This window comes from Urocitellus parryii, unplaced genomic scaffold (assembly GCF_045843805.1).
Source record: "Urocitellus parryii isolate mUroPar1 unplaced genomic scaffold, mUroPar1.hap1 Scaffold_152, whole genome shotgun sequence".
NCBI lineage: Eukaryota > Metazoa > Chordata > Mammalia > Rodentia > Sciuridae > Urocitellus > Urocitellus parryii.
In genome coordinates, this window is record NW_027552075.1 from 147,234 (window position 1) to 165,258 (window position 18,025).

General features: G+C 42.1%; 3 protein-coding genes across 4 annotated transcripts in view; 2 read left to right on the top strand and 1 right to left on the bottom strand.

Moving 5' to 3' along the window:
• Positions 1 to 5,143, top strand: part of LOC144251701 (glyoxalase domain-containing protein 4) — a 23,516-nt gene extending 18,373 nt beyond the window's left edge. The window contains exons 9-10 of one of the 2 annotated variants that reach the window (XM_077794471.1): positions 1,139 to 1,181; positions 4,205 to 4,282. In XM_077794471.1, coding sequence (XP_077650597.1) covers positions 1,139 to 1,168 — 30 coding nt within the window. In that variant the 3' untranslated portion in view covers positions 1,169 to 1,181; positions 4,205 to 4,282. Of the gene's footprint in view, positions 1 to 1,138; positions 1,182 to 4,204 lie in introns of both variants that reach the window. The other variant, XM_077794470.1, reaches the window with a different exon arrangement.
• A 4,810-nt stretch (positions 5,144 to 9,953) lies between these two features.
• Positions 9,954 to 10,214, bottom strand: LOC113182850 (diazepam-binding inhibitor-like 5). Its single transcript, XM_026388952.1, has one exon. The coding sequence runs from the start codon at positions 10,212 to 10,214 to the stop codon at positions 9,954 to 9,956; it is 261 nt and encodes an 86-aa protein (XP_026244737.1).
• Positions 10,215 to 11,130: 916 nt separating this feature from the next.
• Positions 11,131 to 17,966, top strand: LOC113182801 (gem-associated protein 4). The gene is made up of 2 exons (XM_026388873.2): positions 11,131 to 11,212; positions 14,605 to 17,966. Exons 1-2 carry the CDS (start codon positions 11,203 to 11,205, stop codon positions 17,775 to 17,777), a joined length of 3,183 nt encoding a protein of 1,060 aa, XP_026244658.2. The 5' UTR covers positions 11,131 to 11,202; the 3' UTR covers positions 17,778 to 17,966.
• Positions 17,967 to 18,025: the final 59 nt, after the last annotated feature.

An 18,025-nucleotide genomic window follows, 5' to 3' on the forward strand; every position in this document is an offset into this window, starting at 1 on the left:
GGACAAAGTAAGTGCCTAGTTAAGATAGGAAAGCATTAAATTATAGGATACTATCCACAGTTTCTGGCATCCTCTAGGGGTCTTAGAAGGTATCACCTAAGGATAAAGGGGAAGTACTGTAGGTGTTTGAGCATTCCAATTGCTCCATATCCTCACCAACATTTGGGGTTTTTGTTTTCTGGGTTTTAGCCATTCTAACAGTTGAAAGATTATTTCTTGTTTTGGTTTTAATTTGTATTTCCCTGATGACTAAAGAAAAGTACAACAAATCCCTGTGTGACTCTCACCCATCACCTCTGTACCATAGTTATTTTTATCATTCTTTCCTTCAATCCCCAGTCCTGATTTTCTTTTGTTTTTTCTTTTGGCTGGGGATTTCTAAGACATATCTCAGATTAGTATACCATTTTTTAAAATTCTAAAATACTTAAGTATTTCGTACTTTTTATGACAATATAAGGAAGTAGGAATTAAACAATTTTCTTATAAACCATTGTTGACATTGTCACCCTTAAAAAATATACAGTATGGGCTGGGGTTATAGCTCAGTGGTTGAGTGCTAGCATGTGCAAGGTCCTGGATTCAATCCCTGGCACTGGGATGGGAACTGTGTATCAACAGTGTCATCTAAAATCCAGTGCTCATTCCCTCTCTCTTGGCAGTCCTGGGATAAAAATCCAGTTATTAAAATTTCCCTGTTGTCTGAAAAATGGTTTTATACTATTGGTTTGCCCTACATTTTTGTGACTAGTTTTTATTTAATTAGAATATATTAGTACAGAACAAATTTATTTGATCCAGTGGACTTCATGACAAATGATTTGAAAGGTAGACTTCTGATCTGTTTTACATTTTAACCATTCTAGGCTATTCACTAATCTCTAAAATGAATGTATTTTTCACTCTGTATGTCTTTGTTAATATTATTTTATTCTCCTGAAATGTTCTTTCTCTTATTTAAATATTTGCTCTTATTTTAAGGCTCATTTAAATCCATATTTTAACTTATTCATTTTTATTGACTTGTTGGAGTTCTTTATATATTCTATATATAAGTAATTTGGTAGATACCTGCAAATGCAAGTATTTTTTCTAGTCTATGGCTTGTCTGTTTTGTTTTCTTTTGTCTTTGGTGTAGGGATTTATTCTAGGAGCACTTTACCACTGAGCTACATCCCCAGGTCTTTTTGTTTTCTATTTTGAGACAAGGTCTCACTAAGTTGCTGACGCTGGCCTCAAACTCACAATCCTCCTGCTTCAGCTTCCCAAGTTGTTGTGATTACTTGCATGTACTACCACTCTGGTTTGGCTCTTTCTTTATTTTATTTTGTTGGTGGTGCTAGGGTTTGAAGCCAAGACCTTGCATATACTAGGCAAATGTTATCACTGAGCTACATTCCCAGCTCAGCGGAGTCTTTTGAAGAGCAGGGAAGCCCATTTATCCACTTTTAATATTTAGTGCTTTTGGTTCCAGACCAGTATTGTGTCTAGTGAGCCTCTTCACCATGATCCCACGGGGTGTCTGTAACTTATCTTAAAGAAAAAAAAAAAAAATCCATTCTTCTTTTAATAATATTCAATGGAGATTGTTACTAAGTATCTCTTATTTGGACACATTCTTAAGTGTTTTATGTACTTTCTATAATTCTTAGTATAGTCTGCAAGGTTAATAGCATTCCCCTTTGCAGATGAGAAAACTGAGGCTCAAAAAGATTAATCCAGGGCTGGGATTGTGGCTCAGGGGTAGAGCACTCGCTTAGCAGGGGTGGGAGCTGGGTTCAATCCTTAGCACAACCTAAAAATAAAGAAATTGTGTTGTGTCCATCTACACCTAAAAAATAAATTTAAAAAAAAATGATTAAGCCACTCAGCCATAAACATCATTCATTCAGCTAAGTGTCAAGCAGGGACTTGGGTGGAGGTCTTTTGGGCTTCATAGTCTATTCTTTTCCTTTCTCTATACCCTGCTTCTTCTTGTGGGTAGTATATACAGTATGTCTTTTATCCCAATTGTTCACACCACAGTCCTCAGGACTGATTTGTTGTTGTTGTTTCAACTGTTTTGTTTTTAACATGTTTTTTTATTTTAAAATAGCTTTAGATGTATAGACAGAGCCACATTTGTATGTTGTTTCTTCACACTCCTAAATTCTTCTAGCTCTTCTTAGTCACCAAGAGATGTGAGTTCTGAAATGTCTTTGGTCTGACAACTTTATTTTTGAAAATGTCTTCATTATCCCCTGTAATACTGCAAAAGCCTCTTCCCACCTTCCAGTACATCCCCCTTTCTTGCTACCAGTGTTAGCTTTCCACAGCAGCAATCCAGTGATTAAGTGTTTAATCTTCTGATAGCTCTCCAGTACTTTCAAGATGTATGCCAAACCCTCTGACAGAGGACGTGGTCATGTCTGGCCCTTCCCTACTTTGATCTATTCTACTGTCTCACAGAAGTCACTTACCTATCCATATTCCAGTCCCATTGAACTGTTTATATTAACCCAAACCTTGCCTTACCCAAAGAGTTTTTTTCTCTTCCCTGTTCTTCAACTTGTGCTTCAAAACTCAGAGAGCTGGGGTTGGGGTTGTGGTTCAGTAGTAGAGCACTTGCCTAGCATGTGTGAGGCACTGGGTTTGGTTCTCAACACTGCATATAAATACATGAATAAAATAAAGGTTCATCAACATCTTAAAAAAAAAAAAAAAAAAAACAGAAAGTTTCTTGGGTTCTGTCCCTCCACTTTTATGGTACCTAAAAGAGAAAATTTTGCAATTCTAACTATTGTGAATCTTTGTTGCTTTTTAGCATATCTTTGATTTTTAAGCACCTTTTATTTTCATCAGAATAAATCAGATAATACTAAGATTTTATTGTTTGTTTGTTTGTTTGTGGTTCTGGGGATGGAACGCAGGGCCTTGTGCATGCAAGGCAAGCATTCTATCAACTGAGCTACATCCCCAGCCCAGTACTAAGATTTATATAAATGAAATGTAATAATGTCTTGCCCCATCTTTGACCCATTATCCAAGACTGCCATCACCTTTACTATTTCTAAACAAGATATATACATTATATACATTCGTTTTCTCATTTTCAATTACTGACATCATCTTGTGACTTCCTTCTGAAGGTAGATGGGTATTTTTTACACTTTCTCCAATTAGTTATTTCTTGTTGGTCAGGTACCACTTTGTTCATGGCTATATTATAGTGAATGCCTCACACACACACATATTCTCTGTGCAAAGTAATTGTATCCATATGTGAGTCCTAGGCTGTTCTATATAGACCCCACAGCCTGAGACTTTGTCATAGCTGCCACACCTGATCCAGCTTAGTACCTAGCTTGTGATGAAAACTGTCATTTTTTAAAAAATATTTTTAAATTATAGATGGACACAATAACTTTATTTTATTTTTTTATGGTGGCAATGAGGATCAAACCCAGGGCCTCACGTATGCGAGGCAAGTGCTCTACCACTGAGCTACCACCCCAGCCCTGTCCTTTTTGTTTTTTTTTTTTTTTAAGAAAGCTATTTCCATACTTGCTTTTGGGCTGCCTAAGTGTTTTTCTTAACAAACAGCTAAAAGAACTCTTGTAAGAGTTCTTTCATTAACAAGGATTCTCTTTGAGTTAATAGGAATAAAACTAACCCAACAGAACTGATATTGGTGGAGTAGGCTAGGAGGAGCCTTTAAAAAGTGAATCATTTGGGCTGGGGTTGTAGCTCACTGGTTGAGCACTTGCCTTGCATGCATGAGGCACTGGGTTTGATCCTTAGCACCACTTAAAAATAAATAAATAGTTGTGGTTGTGCCCGACTACAACTAAAAAATAAATATTTAAAAAAAAATGAATCATTCAAGGCCCACTAGCTAAAACATCAAGTACCTGCTTTTATTTGACCTTAGTCTCAGACTGAGTCTCATGACACTAAAGATTTTTGTTCTACCACAGACCTCACAGGCTGGCATGCATGGTCCCTGCACTTTCATCAGCCAACAGACTTTGCCCTTAACTCTGCAGACTGATAATCACCAAGCAGTTGATCAGTATTCACTAGCATCTCTATCACATTAAACAAAATACACTGGATGAACACTCTTTAAATATCAATTTCTTCTTTGTGCATAGTACATGCAGTGAGATATAAAGTATATATTGTTTTTCAGACTTGGAATAAATGTATATTTCTGTTTCTGTAGGCAATGGCAGCAGATAAAAGTGATGAGTGGTTTGCTCAAAGAAACAAACCAAAGGCTTCAGGTTAATGGAAGACATCATGTGAAACAAGCATTTATGATTCTTGCGTGGCACCTGTGAAGCCTGATGTGTCCCTTTTTGATAAATGCTCTTACTACTTGGTTGTGTCCTGCTCAGACAAGGAGACCTAGGTAGTGAAGATTTGTATATTTCAATCTTTGAAAGCTCTGATATGTTTAGAAATGAAACTCAATTATCAGTAATCCAGGTAGAGGGGAACTCACTGTAATCTGCACTTGGACTGTAATGGTACATTATGTAATAGATCAATAATAAATTATTTTCCAGACTGGGACAACTCTATGGGGCATTAGTCTTGGTTGGGAATGGAGGGAATTTTGATGAATCATGTAGATTTTAAAGGAGTTACTGTTCAAATAAATTCAAATCAATTGCTTATAGTAGTCATAATTCCAGCATCTGATGATAATATGCTGTTCTAATCTTCTACTCTAGCAGATCTTAACATATACATTTTTTTAAAGAAATTCTGTTCCTTGGACAAAGATTTGGTTAAACCCCATTTTACTTGCTTTATATTTTGAGAAGCCAGAGAAAACAGATGGGAAGGATTTAATGTATTTCTACACACCCAGGTCTGTGCTAGTTTCTTTTTTTTTTTTCATTCCTTTGCTTTGTTTGCAGTACTGGGATGGAACCCAGGGGTGCTCTATCACTGAGATACATCCCCAACCCTTTTAAGAAAGTTTTTATTTTGAGACAGGGTTCACTAAGTTTCCCAGGCTGGCCTTAAACTTCCTATTCTCCTGCCTCAGCCTCCCAAGTAGCTGGGATTATAGAAGTGTGCCCCTGTGCCCCTCTGTGCTAGTTTCTTTATGTACAAATGGATTAAATGGTTTCTGCAGCCTGAAAAAAAAATGTTATCTGGTGGTTTTCTCTTTGATTCTGTACAGTCATTTTGTTGTGTGTTTGTTTGTTGGGGTGGGGGGGGTGCTTGTATTTGTTTTTGCAGTACTGGGAATCAAACCTAGGAATCAAATCATTTTGAGACAAGAGTCTCCCTAAGTTATTTAGACTGGTCTCAAACTTGGAATCCTCCTCAGTGGATATAATAGTAATTATTTATTTATCTTGTTTTTTTATTTTCTATAATATCATTTCCTAATTTATTGTGATCATCCCTCCTGAGGTAAGAAAGTAATTATAATTTTTAGTTTAAAAATGACTATAAAAATAGTAGGCTTAGGGCTGGGGATGTGGCTCAAGTGATAGCGCGCTCGCCTGGCATGCGTGCGGCCCGAGTTCGATCCTCAGCACTACATACAAATAAAGATGTTGTGTCTGCCGAAAACTAAAAAGTTAATATTAAAAAATTCTCTCTCTCTTTAAAAAAAAAGATATAGAAGTTGATAAATATTTAAAAAAAATAGTAGGCTTAAAATTACTAGATGGACTCTGGAAAAATGTCCAAATTCCTTGATAAAGGTCAAACATACACACTAAATGACTTCTTTCTTTTTTTCCTTTTGGACTGAGAATTGAATCCAGGTGTGATGTACCACTGAGCTACATCCCCAGGCTCCCCGTCTCCCTGAATTGATGAGGCTGGCCTTGAACTTGTATTCCTCTTCCATTCCTCTTCCCAGTAACTGCACACTACCATGCCTGGCTGTTAAATGATTTTAAAATGAATAAAAAAGATTACAACAAAGGAAAACATGACAGGCAATGAAATTAATAAAAGGAAGCTAGTTTCTTAAAGGCAAATGTTCTAGGTGGGTAAGCAGCATTGATTTCTACCATGTGTGATGCTTTCTATCATGCATAGAAAGATACTTAAGAGGAAAACATTTTAGTATTTTAAAATACGAGAGTTTTTTTTTTTTTTTAATTAGCTACACATGACATTACAATGATCTTGTACGAGATAAAGTTGAATGGGGTAGTGCAAGCCTGTAATCCCAGGTACTTGGGTAGCTGAGGCAAGTTTCAGCAACTTAAAGATACCCTGTCACAAAAAAATACAAAAGGCTACAATTGAATCTCAATGAAAATACCCCTGGGTTAAATCCCCAGTACCAAAAAAAGAAGGAAAAAAAAAAGTCAACCTTAAGTAGGTAAAGAAACTAGTATGTATTTATTTAGTCACAGTATTTACATAAACCACTGTATTTACTATAACAAATATATATGTATTTACATAAACCACTGTATTTACTATAACAAATATATATGTCCACCCCCCTTTTTAAATTTTTTTTTTAGTTATAGGTGGATGGGATATCTTTATTTTTATGTGGTGCTAAGGATCGAACCCAGCGCTTCATGCATGGTAAGCAAGCGCTCTACCTCTGAGCCACAAACCCAGCCCTATATATCCCCCTTATAACAGCCTAATACATGGTAACAGTAGTTTGTTTTTTGGGGAACAGTATTATTAAGGGGTACTATCAGGAATTAATAATCTAATAGAATTGATTAACAAATCATAGTACAAACATATATAGATGTTTGTTTAGAAAAAGGTCCTGTTTTGCTTTGAAATTCAAGATTGTCCTCTAAGATAGGGAATATAAGTTAAATGAAAAGTGTTGTGGAACTGGAGAAAGTATTATAAGTTTTTCTTTTTTTAATATTTATTTATTTTTAGTTGTAGTTGGACACTATACCTTTATTTTATTTATTTATTTTAATGTGGTGCTAAGGATCAAACCAAGGGCTTTGCATGTGCCAGGTGAGTGCTCTAACTGAGCCACAACCCCAGCCCCTGGGGTTTTCTTTTTTGTTTTGTTTTTATTTTTATAGTGCTGGCAATCAAACCCAGAACCTCATATGTGCTATGTACGTGGTCTACCACTGAGCTACTCCTAGTTCAGAAAGGCAATTTTGTATGAGCTGGTCTTTTAAACAAATGAAGTTGTAAAGCTTTGTTTTGTTTTGTTTTTTTTAAGTTGAGTTTTCAGAATAGTTACTTTGATTTTTAATTGACGGGTTGTGGGGTCTAGCCTTACTAAGTTAAGTTCAACTATGTCTTGAGGTTAGATCCAGAGATTTAGAATGGCTATGCTGCAAGAGTTCTCCTAAGTTAGATGGAGAGTTGAGGTAATCTACCTGCCATCTTGGTGGAACTAACTAAACCATGGATGTTCAGACCTCCTTTATGTGACATTCTGCCTATCTAACCTGTCACACAGAGCCATTGTGGTTTGGCAGTCAATTTTCAGGAGGCCTTCAACTTGTCCTCTGAAATTCATAGTAACAGTTAATAAGGCTGGGCATGATGGTTCATGCTGAGACAAGAGGATTGCGAGTTTGAGGCCAGCCTCAGCAATTTAGTGAGGTTCAGCAACTTAATGAGACCAGAACTCAAAAAAATATAAAGGACTGGAGGTGTAGCTCAGTGACTAGTACCATTTAATCCATCTAACCTAGGAGAACTCTTGCAGCATAGCCATTCTAAATCTCTGGATTTAACCTCAAGACATACTTGAACTTACACTTAGTACCATTTAATCCCTAGTACCATTAAAAATAATAAAAAATCCCTGTTTGGTCTAAGAATTCATATGCATACCATATGGGAAATCAATAGGAAATGTACTCTAGCCTTACTGATCAATAAGTACCTACGCCTCCAACTGTTTGTTATTTTTAATACAAGGGATTGAACCCAAGGGTGCTTAATCACTGAGCCACATTGCCAGCCCTTTTTCACTTTTTATTTTGAGACAGGGTTCTGCTAAGTTGCTTAGAGCCTAAATTGCTGAGGCTGGCTGTGATCTTCCTTCCTCAGCCTCCCAAGCCTCTGGGATTACAGGCATGAGCCATCACTCTAGGCTGCCTCAGACCTCTTTATAAGGTAACAGAATCACATGGTTCAAACATCAAAACAATATAAAAAGATCTACAACAAATCCTGCTTCTACCTCTGCCTATCAATCCCATTTCTCCTGCTTCCTATAGATAACCATTTTTTTTTAGTTGTAAATGGACACAATACCTTTATTTTTATGTGGTGCTGAGGATCAAACCAAGCATCTCATATATGTTAGGCAAGTGCTCTGTCACTGAGCCACAATCCCAGCCCTATAGGTAACCATTTAAGCAAATACAAATATATTCTTATTTTCTCCCTTTCCTCCACAAAATTTAGCACACTGTATACTATGAAACATATACTGTGTTTCATCTTTTCTTTTTAAACCTAATCTTCCTTACAGTTGCTTCCTGTAGTCCTAATTATGGCACCTTTTTACCTTTTCAGGTTCTATAATTACAAAATAGGATGGCATACCTGTAACTGCCAAACTACCCCATATTTTGGAGCAAGATATATTATTATTTGTCTATTGTTCATATTTAACATGAATCATGGTCCTCAAGGCATCAAAATGTGTTCATAATATCCTTGAAAGAAGAGAGAGCAGCATTCTATTCTACAGTGTGGTTCTTGCCCACTTCATAGTTAAAATAGTTATTTAGTCATTGGGCTGTACTGGATATACTTTATTCTTAAGTAATGTACCTAGCAACTTGTAAATATATGAACAGAATATCTTAAAGAGAACTGGTGAGACTTGGTTTTCTTTGTCCTCTTAAGTCTTTATGGTTGTTACTTCTATTGTTAAATGGTCCCTCATGGAGCTGACCTGATATCATTGTCTGTGAAAATGTCTTTTTGGTTATTGTGGGGTTTTTGTCCCCTTCACCATGAACCCAGGGCTTTGTACTTGTGAGGCAAGTGGTCTTCCATTAAGCTACATCCCTAGCCCCCCGACAATAGTTTTTAAGGAAAAGTACTGGGAAATGCCATGCCACAGCAGACCTGTTTCTCTGAAATGTCTTTAAGAATTCAGCATTTCATATCCTAGCCACTGGAACATGTTAGCATTGATGCCTCTATGGTTTTTTATAAGGAGTAGACACTGGGGCTGGACACTTTGACACTTGCATGGGTCAAGGGGTATATTGAGTGCTTACAACAAATCCCACATATAAATACCTATACATACTGTCCTACACAGGTTCCCAAGCAGGAACCAAGGTTTGCTACTGTAGTCCCAAGAAAATTTTGATTGCTAACACCTTAGAAGAGTCTTTCAGAGACTGGAATTTTGAAACCATCTGTTCCATTGTTTCTGAGATGCTGTGTTGTGATACATCAGTTACTTCACTGTGTCTCCAAAAGTTTGGCTTCTCTCAAAACATTGACTTCCCCCCAAGGGCTTGGACTTGACTTTCGCTTTCTGGAAGACAGAGTCCCTTTCTCCTCCCTAGTGTTAGGTTATTGGTGAGTTGGCATTCCCTGAAAAGATACAGGGTGGGGCCCCAGCCCCCTCAGAGACCCAATCAGTGGAAAATGGTCACTTACCTCCAACCTTGGACATTTTCACAACATGATTCTCCATCCTCTTCCATCCTCTCTACTGCCAAATATCTACATATGCTGTGGGAATAGGAAGACTGGAAATGGCATTCAAAACTACAGAAAAAGCCACTTTGAATTTACCTAGAGGAGGGATGTCTTTCATACATTTGGATATCTCCCCAGGACTGTCACAGTCACTGAGTTTCTCTTTTCCTAAAGCAGTCACTCACTCTCTTGCAGTTTCAGTAATTTATTGATGTCTCAGCTAACCTTTCAGGACATTTCAGCCATCAGGGTCTTTTAAGAAGCCCATTCCCTACCAGAGGAGTTATACTATTTTCCTTTTGTCTGTTCAAGTGTCCTTAACCAGCCTCATTTTTCTTCAGCTCTTCCACTTTGTCAATATAGATCCTCATGGCATCCATCTTGGACATCCCTTTGTTCCCGTTCCATGCCTCCCACTTTGCTTTAGCTTTTGCATCTGAGTCAGGAGGGGCAGCGATGTTGCAGTCACCCTGAGTGGCCTGTTTGTAGTAGCTGTATATCAGCAGTTTATCCTGATCGCTCACAGGACGTTTCAGCTGCTTGATCGCAGCACAGGCGAACTCAAACTCCACTTGCATATTAGAGTACCTGAAGCTGGGTGCTTCTGTCCTTCTAGATGATATCTGGTGCTAAAAGCTGGAGGGTGGAAAGTTGTAAACACATGAGGCTGATGATTAGATCTTGGGAAGAGGAGGTGGGGAAAGGAGACAATGTGGAGGACATTTGTGTTTTTTATGAAGTACAGACTGCAAACTAGAAGTCCACCGGATTGGATCTGCCCACAGTTCATTTTCTGGGGAGGACTACCCATCAAAGTTTCAAAGGCCTCTGTGAGCCAAATGTGGTGGCACTTGCCTGTAATCCTGAGGCCCAGGCAGGAGGATTGCATGTTCAAGGCCAGTCTGGACAAATTAGGGAGAACTACTCAAAATAAAAAGGGCTGGGGATGTAGGTCAGTGGTAGAGAGCTCCTGTGTTCCATCTTTAGGACCAGAGGGCGAGGTGGGGGGATGTCTATGATCCCGGAAAATTAAGCAGCGGTGCTGCTGTCCTGAGGAGCAGTATGGTATGAAGAACATTGAAGGCGATTGGGTTTGTGTCTGTGAGGCTCAGAATATGAGACCCTGGGACCCACTGCGGGGAGGAAGCCTCTGTGACCTGAGTGTGCTGGTTGGTGGGCAGCCCAGGAAGGGCATTCAGTGTGAATGAACTGTGTGTCGGAGCTACCCAGGGTTCCTGGCTTAGGGTGAATGCCGGGCCAGGAACTAACAGACCTCCTGCACACAGGAAACAGGACTGGGCCAGGGGACTGTACAGATGGTACCGGCCTGTTGGCTGGGGAAGAGGCCTGGGGCCGAGAGGGGGAGCTGTGCGCTTGACAGCCTCCGCGCCGCCAGCTGGTTGGTGAGGAGCGCGCTTGCGCGGGGAACAGCAGGCGGTCGGCGCAGGAGTGGAACTGGGGCCGTGGGCGGGGCCTGTGGCTCCGCCCATTGTGCCGTCGCGTCGGCGCGGAACTCGCTCCTTCGGAGGGGGAGGGGCGGCCCTTGCTGCCACCGGTGTCGCCGCCATGGACTTAGGTGGGTTCCCGGCTCCCCTGTCCCGGTCAGCCCCGGCGGCGCCCCGCAATGCTCCCCTAGGGAGGGGTGTCCTTGCACACTCTTCCCACCGCGCACTCCCGCGCGGGCCCGGACCAAGAAAACCTCAGGCTGGGGAAGGGTTTGAGGGCCAGGAGGTGTCCTTGGAGACCTGGGGTCGGGAGGCCGAGCTATAGCTGGGGCTCCGCGGCCCTCCTCTTTTCTGTTCTGGCCCTCTTATCATGGGAAAAACCCGAGCGGCTGTGAAGCTGGATCCCCTGAAAACAGACGGGGTTAGTGCACGTGCTTTGGAAAATGCCGGTGACCTGGCCCCGGGAATCATGGGTGTTCTTATAGTCTGATTTACTGAACGTGGACTAAGTTCTTAAGCAAATGTCCCCACCCCGGGTCTCCTCTTCGTTAAAGCGGGGATGAAGACTCTGTCTTCCTAGAGTTTGGGGGAGTTTTCGTTGCAACCACGTGTATATAGTGTTGGGTACCGTGCTTTGTGCACAGCAGCGCTAACAGTTGTGGGGAGGGGTTACATCCGCTGAGGTGGCACTTTTTGAACCTGCGAGCAATTGATAGTCTTCATAGACAAGGCCTGGAAAAAGTGGTGAGTTTGCAGAGCAGATAGATATCATTTGGCTCCTTGCCAAACCTCCCCACCCCGCCGGTTATATTCTTAAGAAGATAAAGAGGGTATTTTGCGGGAGAGGGGCGGAATGTGAGGTACCCCCAATATGTGCCAGTCATAGCTGTGGAGAAATGTGGACCCTGTCCTCAGCCAGCTTTTCAGTGGTGGAATGGCAGCGGGAAGAGTTTGGAGCAGTGCAACTGTGGTGATTTCTGTCTCAGCCCCACTACTGTGGTTGTGACATCCTGAGCAAATTTTGCCTGAGTCTCAATGATCCCATCTCTAAAATAGGAACAGTAATCCTCAAAAGGATGTTTTGAAGATTTAAAGATCTTACACATGTACCACTAGCAAGCACAGTGCCTGCCAGAGTAAACAAACACTTAGTAAACATAAGAAGTGGACATTCACAAGTACCAGTCACCTGTTAGTAATAAAGTACTTGGAGTTTTCCCAGCTATTAACTGCTCCCAAGAGTTAGTGTCTGGAAGGCAGGTGTTGGGGCCCAAGCATCTGCTCAACTGTAATGATAGTGCAGTAAAATTCAATTTACAGTTATGAGGGAATGTATTTTGGGGTTCTGAAGGAGCAACCTGAGCCAGAAAGAAGGACAGTAACTCTCAAGACACCTTTAGAAGTCTGACTCCCCACTAGGAGCCGGAATAGATTGACTTCACAAGTGAGTTGCATAGGAGTGCTGATCCTTGGCTTTTGTGCTTCCCTAAATTGTTGGTAGGGCAAGATAGCTTTTAGTTTTCTGGAATCAGTATTTTTTAAATTGTATTTTTAGTTGTTAATGGACCTTTATTTATATGTGGTACTGAGAATCAAACCCAGTGCCTGACACATGCTAGGCAAGTGCTCTACCACTGAGCTACAACCCCAGCCCCTAGAGTCAGTATTTTTTTTTTATATTTATTTTTTGGTTGGACACATTATCTTTATTTTTATGTTGTGCTGAGAATCGAACCCAGGGCCTCGCATGTGCTAGGTGAGCGTTCCACCTCTGAGCCACAACCCCAGCCCTAGAGTCAGTATTTTTAATGCTGACTCCTAGACTGTGAAAATGGGGAAGATGTGCTACCGGGAGCATGAGAGACTCGGGAAAGAATAGCATCTCTGGGGCCTGGGAAAGGGAAGAGGAGTTGAGAACACCAGTGAGCTGTGTTTGCACTCTGATTTAGTTTTTAGACCAAAGAAAACACAATAAAGACCTATATTCTTCCTTTTTTTTTTTTTTTTTTTTTGTACTGGGGATTAAACCAGGGTTTCTTAACCACTGAAACACACCCCATCTTCTCTATTTTGAGACAAGGTCTCACTAAGTTGCTGAGGCTGATCTTGAACTTTCAATCTTCCTGCCTCAGCCTCCAGAGTCTCTGGGATTACAGGTGTGTGCCACTGTGTCTGGTGTTCTTTCATGTTTTTGAGTTGGGGAAGGCAAAGAATGGAGATAAGATTCTGGTCCTACCAACAACAGAAGGGTTTTGGGGAGACCCAACATTTTTTGGGGGGGTATAACTCAGGGGCACTTGACACAAAGCCACATCCGCAGCCGTATTTTGTATTTTATTTAGAGAGAGAGTCTCACTGAGTTGCTTATGCCTCATTTTTGCTGAGGCTGGTTTTGAACTTGCAGTCCTCCTGCCTCAGCCTCCTGAGCCACTGGGATTACTGCACCCGGCCAAGGGAGACCAACATTTATGGCATGTTATTCAGGCTCCCAATAGCCTGATTTTTACTGTATTTTATTTAACCCATACCTTCTCCCATCCTTCAGAGATGGGATCAGGAGAAAATAGCACCAACCCAATGCCCAGGACTCAACTTGTACATTTTCATTTGATCTTCAGTTATATCATGAAGACTGTATTGTACAGGGGAAGATCAAAGAAGTTAACTCTTAGGCCACATCGAATTTGAATGTCCAAACTAGTATTTGACCCTTCCATCTACCCACCAGTTTCTGCCACAGAAGTTCTTAGGACCATGAGTAACTTGTCCTCTGACTGGAAAAAGCTTCCGGCTGAACTGTTTCTCTAAAAGGGAGGAGAATGTTTGAAACCTATTGGCAAGGCTGTGAGAAAAAAAAGAGGAAAGGTTGGGCTTGTCTGATTGTTTCTGTGCCAGAAGCTTTGTGGCCTTCTTAGTCTGAATCATCACTGAGAAGTTGTCACGACCTATAATAAACATTTTGTGGCCTCTGTAGTTCACTGCTGTCTCTTATCTATACCCTTCTCCCCAAATCTGTAGGCCTGCCTTTTGTGGGAGGGTCTGGCCTCAGTGGTCCAACTTTTCCTTTTCATGCTCTTCCTGAGGGATCTCATTTACTTTGGTTTTTGTTAGCCCTTCTGGGCAGATACCTTCCGGACTCACCTTGAGCTTCAACCTTGCATTGCCATTGCTGGAAGACTTCTCTTCCTTTATGTTCCATGTTAGACTCCAAGTAACCAAGTCTGACCTTGTCTTCCCTCTAAATCTGTTCTCATTCTCTATTCCTTATTTGCTATAGTATCCATCATCCTTACAGTTCCCAGTGTAGGCAGCTTGGAAGTCATTTTTTTATTCCTCAACTAAGCCCTAATGGCTGCAGTGGCTTTTACAACCATCCCTTTTTCCTCTTCTTCCACCAAGGTCACTGAAAGTCCTTATCCCTTCTAACCTTGATAATGACAGCCAGCCTAATAAGTGCTGCCTCTCTCAACTCTGCTTACTATTTTGAAAACTTTACATTCTTATTTTTCGTCCTTCTGTGCAGGACCCTTGAATATCTGCGAAGAAATGACTATCCTGCATGGGGGCTTCTTGCTGGCTGAGCAGCTCTTTCGCCCCAAAGCATTGGCAGAAATGACAAAGTCTGACTGGGAACATGTTGGACAACCCATTGTGGAGGCCTTGAGGGAAATCTCTTCTGCCTCAGCACATTCTCAGCCTTTTGCCTGGAAGAAGAAAGCTCTGATCATCATCTGGGCCAAGGTCCTTCAGCCCTGTCCTGTTAGCCCTTCTGACACTGAAATTCGGTGGCAGGAAGATGTGTTCTTCTCAGTGGGCAACATGATTCCTACTATTAATCACACAGTCCTTTTTGAGCTGCTCAAGTCCTTAGAAGCTTCTGGACTCTTCATCCAACTTCTGATGGCCCTGCCCACCACCATCTGTCGCACAGAACTAGAGCGCTTTTTGGAGCACATGACTATTGATACTTCTTCCAGGGATGTGTCCTTCTTCCTTGATGTCTGGTGGGAATTGATGAAACACAAGGACAATAAGCAGGACCCCCTCCTCTCCCAATTTAGGACAATGGCCCATAAGTACTTACCTTCTTCAGATGAGTTCTCTCATCCTCCAAAGAGGTTTAAGTCGGACCCAGATGTGTGTCCGACCATGCCCCTATTGGCCATGTTACTTAATGGACTGAAGCAAATTCAAGACAGAATCCTGTCCCTTGGGATGAAGTGTTATGCATTAGCCAACTTAGCTGACATGCTGACTGTGTTTGCACTGATGGAAGATGACCCCCAGGAAGTGTCTGCAGTCATGTATCTGGACAAACTGGCCACAGTGATCTCTGTGTGGAATTCAGACACTCAGAATCCATATCACCAACAGGCTCTGGCAGAGAAAGTAAGGGAGGCCGAGCGGGACGTTAGCCTGACCTCACTGGCCAAACTCCCCAGCGAAACCAGTTTTGTGGGGTTTGAGTTTATGCACAGTCTGCTGCAGGAGTGGGGAGAGGAGCTACAGGTCATGCTCAACAGCAGCCAGGGGACAAATTACGATAGCTTCCGGCTATGTGAAAGTCTGACTTCCTTCAGCCAGAATTTGAAGCTCTACCTGGGTACCACTAGCTTGTCTAAGGAGGAGAGGCAGGTAGTCTCTGAGCTGGCAGAGTGCGTCAAGGATTTCCTGAGGAAAACCAGCAAGGTACTGAACAAAAAAGGGTTGAAGGACGAGGACATTACTGCCTCTATTGCCATGGCCATTATTGAGCAGAAGATGGACCGACACATGGAAATGTGCTATATTTTTGCTTCTGAGAAGAAGTGGGCCTTCTCAGATGAGTGGGTAGCCTGCCTGGTAAACAACAGGGCTCTCTTCCAAGAGCCAGACTTAGTTTTAAGGCTGTTGGAAACAGTAATGGAAGTTAGCATGACCGAGAGAGTCATCCCCCAGTCTCAGATCAAACAGGTGATCATCTTGATCCTGGAATGCTATGCAGACCTCTCTCTACCAGACAAAAATAAAGTCCTCTCAGGTGTCCTGCATTGCTGGGGGCGAAAAGGCCTCTCTGAAAGGTTGTCGGCTTATTTGGAAGGTTTTCAGGAAGACCTAAATACAACATTTAACCAGCTCACACAGAGTGCCTCTGAACAGGGCTTGGCTAAAGCTGTTGCCTCTGTGGCCCGCCTGGTAATATTGTACCCAGAAGTCACAGTGAAAAAGATGTGCAGCATGGCTGTGATCAACCTTGGCACCCACAGGTTCCTAGCACAGATTCTCACTGCCTTCCCTGCCCTTAGGTTCACAGAAGAGCAAGGTCCTAATTCACCCACCACTTTTTTGGTATCCTGCCTCAAAGAAACTGTCTGGACAAAGTTCTCTACACCCAAGGAAGAAAAGCAATTTTTGGAGCTCCTGAGCTGCCTGATGAGTCCTGTGAAGCCCCAGGGGATTCCAGTTGCTGCTCTTCTTGAGCCAGATGAGGTACTGAAGGCATTTGTCCTGCCTTTCCTGATGCTGGATGTTGAAGAGGTGGACCTCAGTCTGAAGATCTTCATCCAAACCCTAGAAGCAAATATGGGCTTAGAGGAATATTGGCTCCAGACCTGTTCCCCATTCCCCCTCATCTTCAGCTTGTGCCAGCTTCTAGATAGCTTCAGCAAATATTGGCAATTCCCCCAAGAGAAACGGTGCCTCTCTTTGGATGGGAAGGATCTGGTAATCCATATCCTAGACCTCCTCTGTGAAATTGTATTAGCCAATGCTGAGACCCTCTCCCCAGATACCTGGATCAAGTCCCTGTCCTGGCTCCACAGGAAGATGGAACAGCTAGACTGGACTATAAGCCTGAGACTGAAAAACTTCTTTGAGGGCCACTTCAAGTGTGAGGTGCCAGCCACACTTTTTGAGATCTGTAAGCTTTCTGAGGCTGAGTGGACCTCCCAGGCCCACCCAGGGTATGGGCCTGGCACAGGGCTTCTTGCTTGGATGGAATGCTGCTACATTTCCAGCAGTGTCTCTGAGCAGATGCTCTCTCTTCTGGTGGTGGACGTGGGCAATCCTGAGGAGGTCAGATTGTTCAGCAAGGGCTTTCTGGTGGCCTTAGTGCAGATCATGCCTTGGTGCAGCCCCAAGGATTGGCAGTACCTTTACCAGTTGACCAGGAGACTATTGGAGAAACAGCTCTTACATGTCCCTTACAGCCTGGAATATATTCAGTTTGTTCCCCTGCTCAACCTGAAGCCCTTTGCCCAAGAGCTCCAACTCTCTGTGCTCTTCCTGAGAGCTTTCCAGTTTCTCTGCAGCCAGAGCTGTCGTAACTGGCTTCCTATAGATGGCTGGAGCCATGTGGTCAAACTCCTCTGTAGCAGTCTGACCAACCTTCTGGACTCAGTTAGGTTGATACAGTCGGTTGGTCCTTGGGCTCAAGGACAAGACCAGGACCTGACCCAGGAAAGCCTGTTTGTTTATACCCAGGTGTTCTGTCATGTTCTACACATCATGGCCATGCTGCACCAAGAGGTCTGTGAACCACTCTACGTGTTAGCCTTGGAAATCCTCACCTGTTATGAAACACTGAGCAAGACCAACCCCTCTGTTAGCTCCTTGCTCCAAAAGGTAAATGAACAGCACTTCTTATCATCCATTGCTGAGAACATTAGCCCCAAGGAGCGGCGCCAGACCCTGCTGCAGAAGATCAGCAACTTCTGACTTGTGTGGGTCAGAAAAAAAGCTGGGCCACAACATGGTAGTTCTAGAGGGCGTAGAGCTGAGAAACACAAACTATAGTTATGTGAAATTGTACACAAGATAAAAGGTATATGGCAATAACAGTGTAAAGAAAATAGTTTCTTAGGTATTTATAACATACAGACTAATAAAATTCTCTTTTGAGTTTCATCTAGTCTCTCTTATCTAAGTGTGTGTATTATTATTATTATTATTTTTATATTGAAAGT

What these genes read in the sequence shown, in the direction of transcription:
- LOC113182850 (XM_026388952.1), bottom strand. Translation starts at nt 10,214, where the DNA reads ATGCAAGTGGAGTTTGAGTTCGCCTGTGCTGCGATCAAGCAGCTGAAA.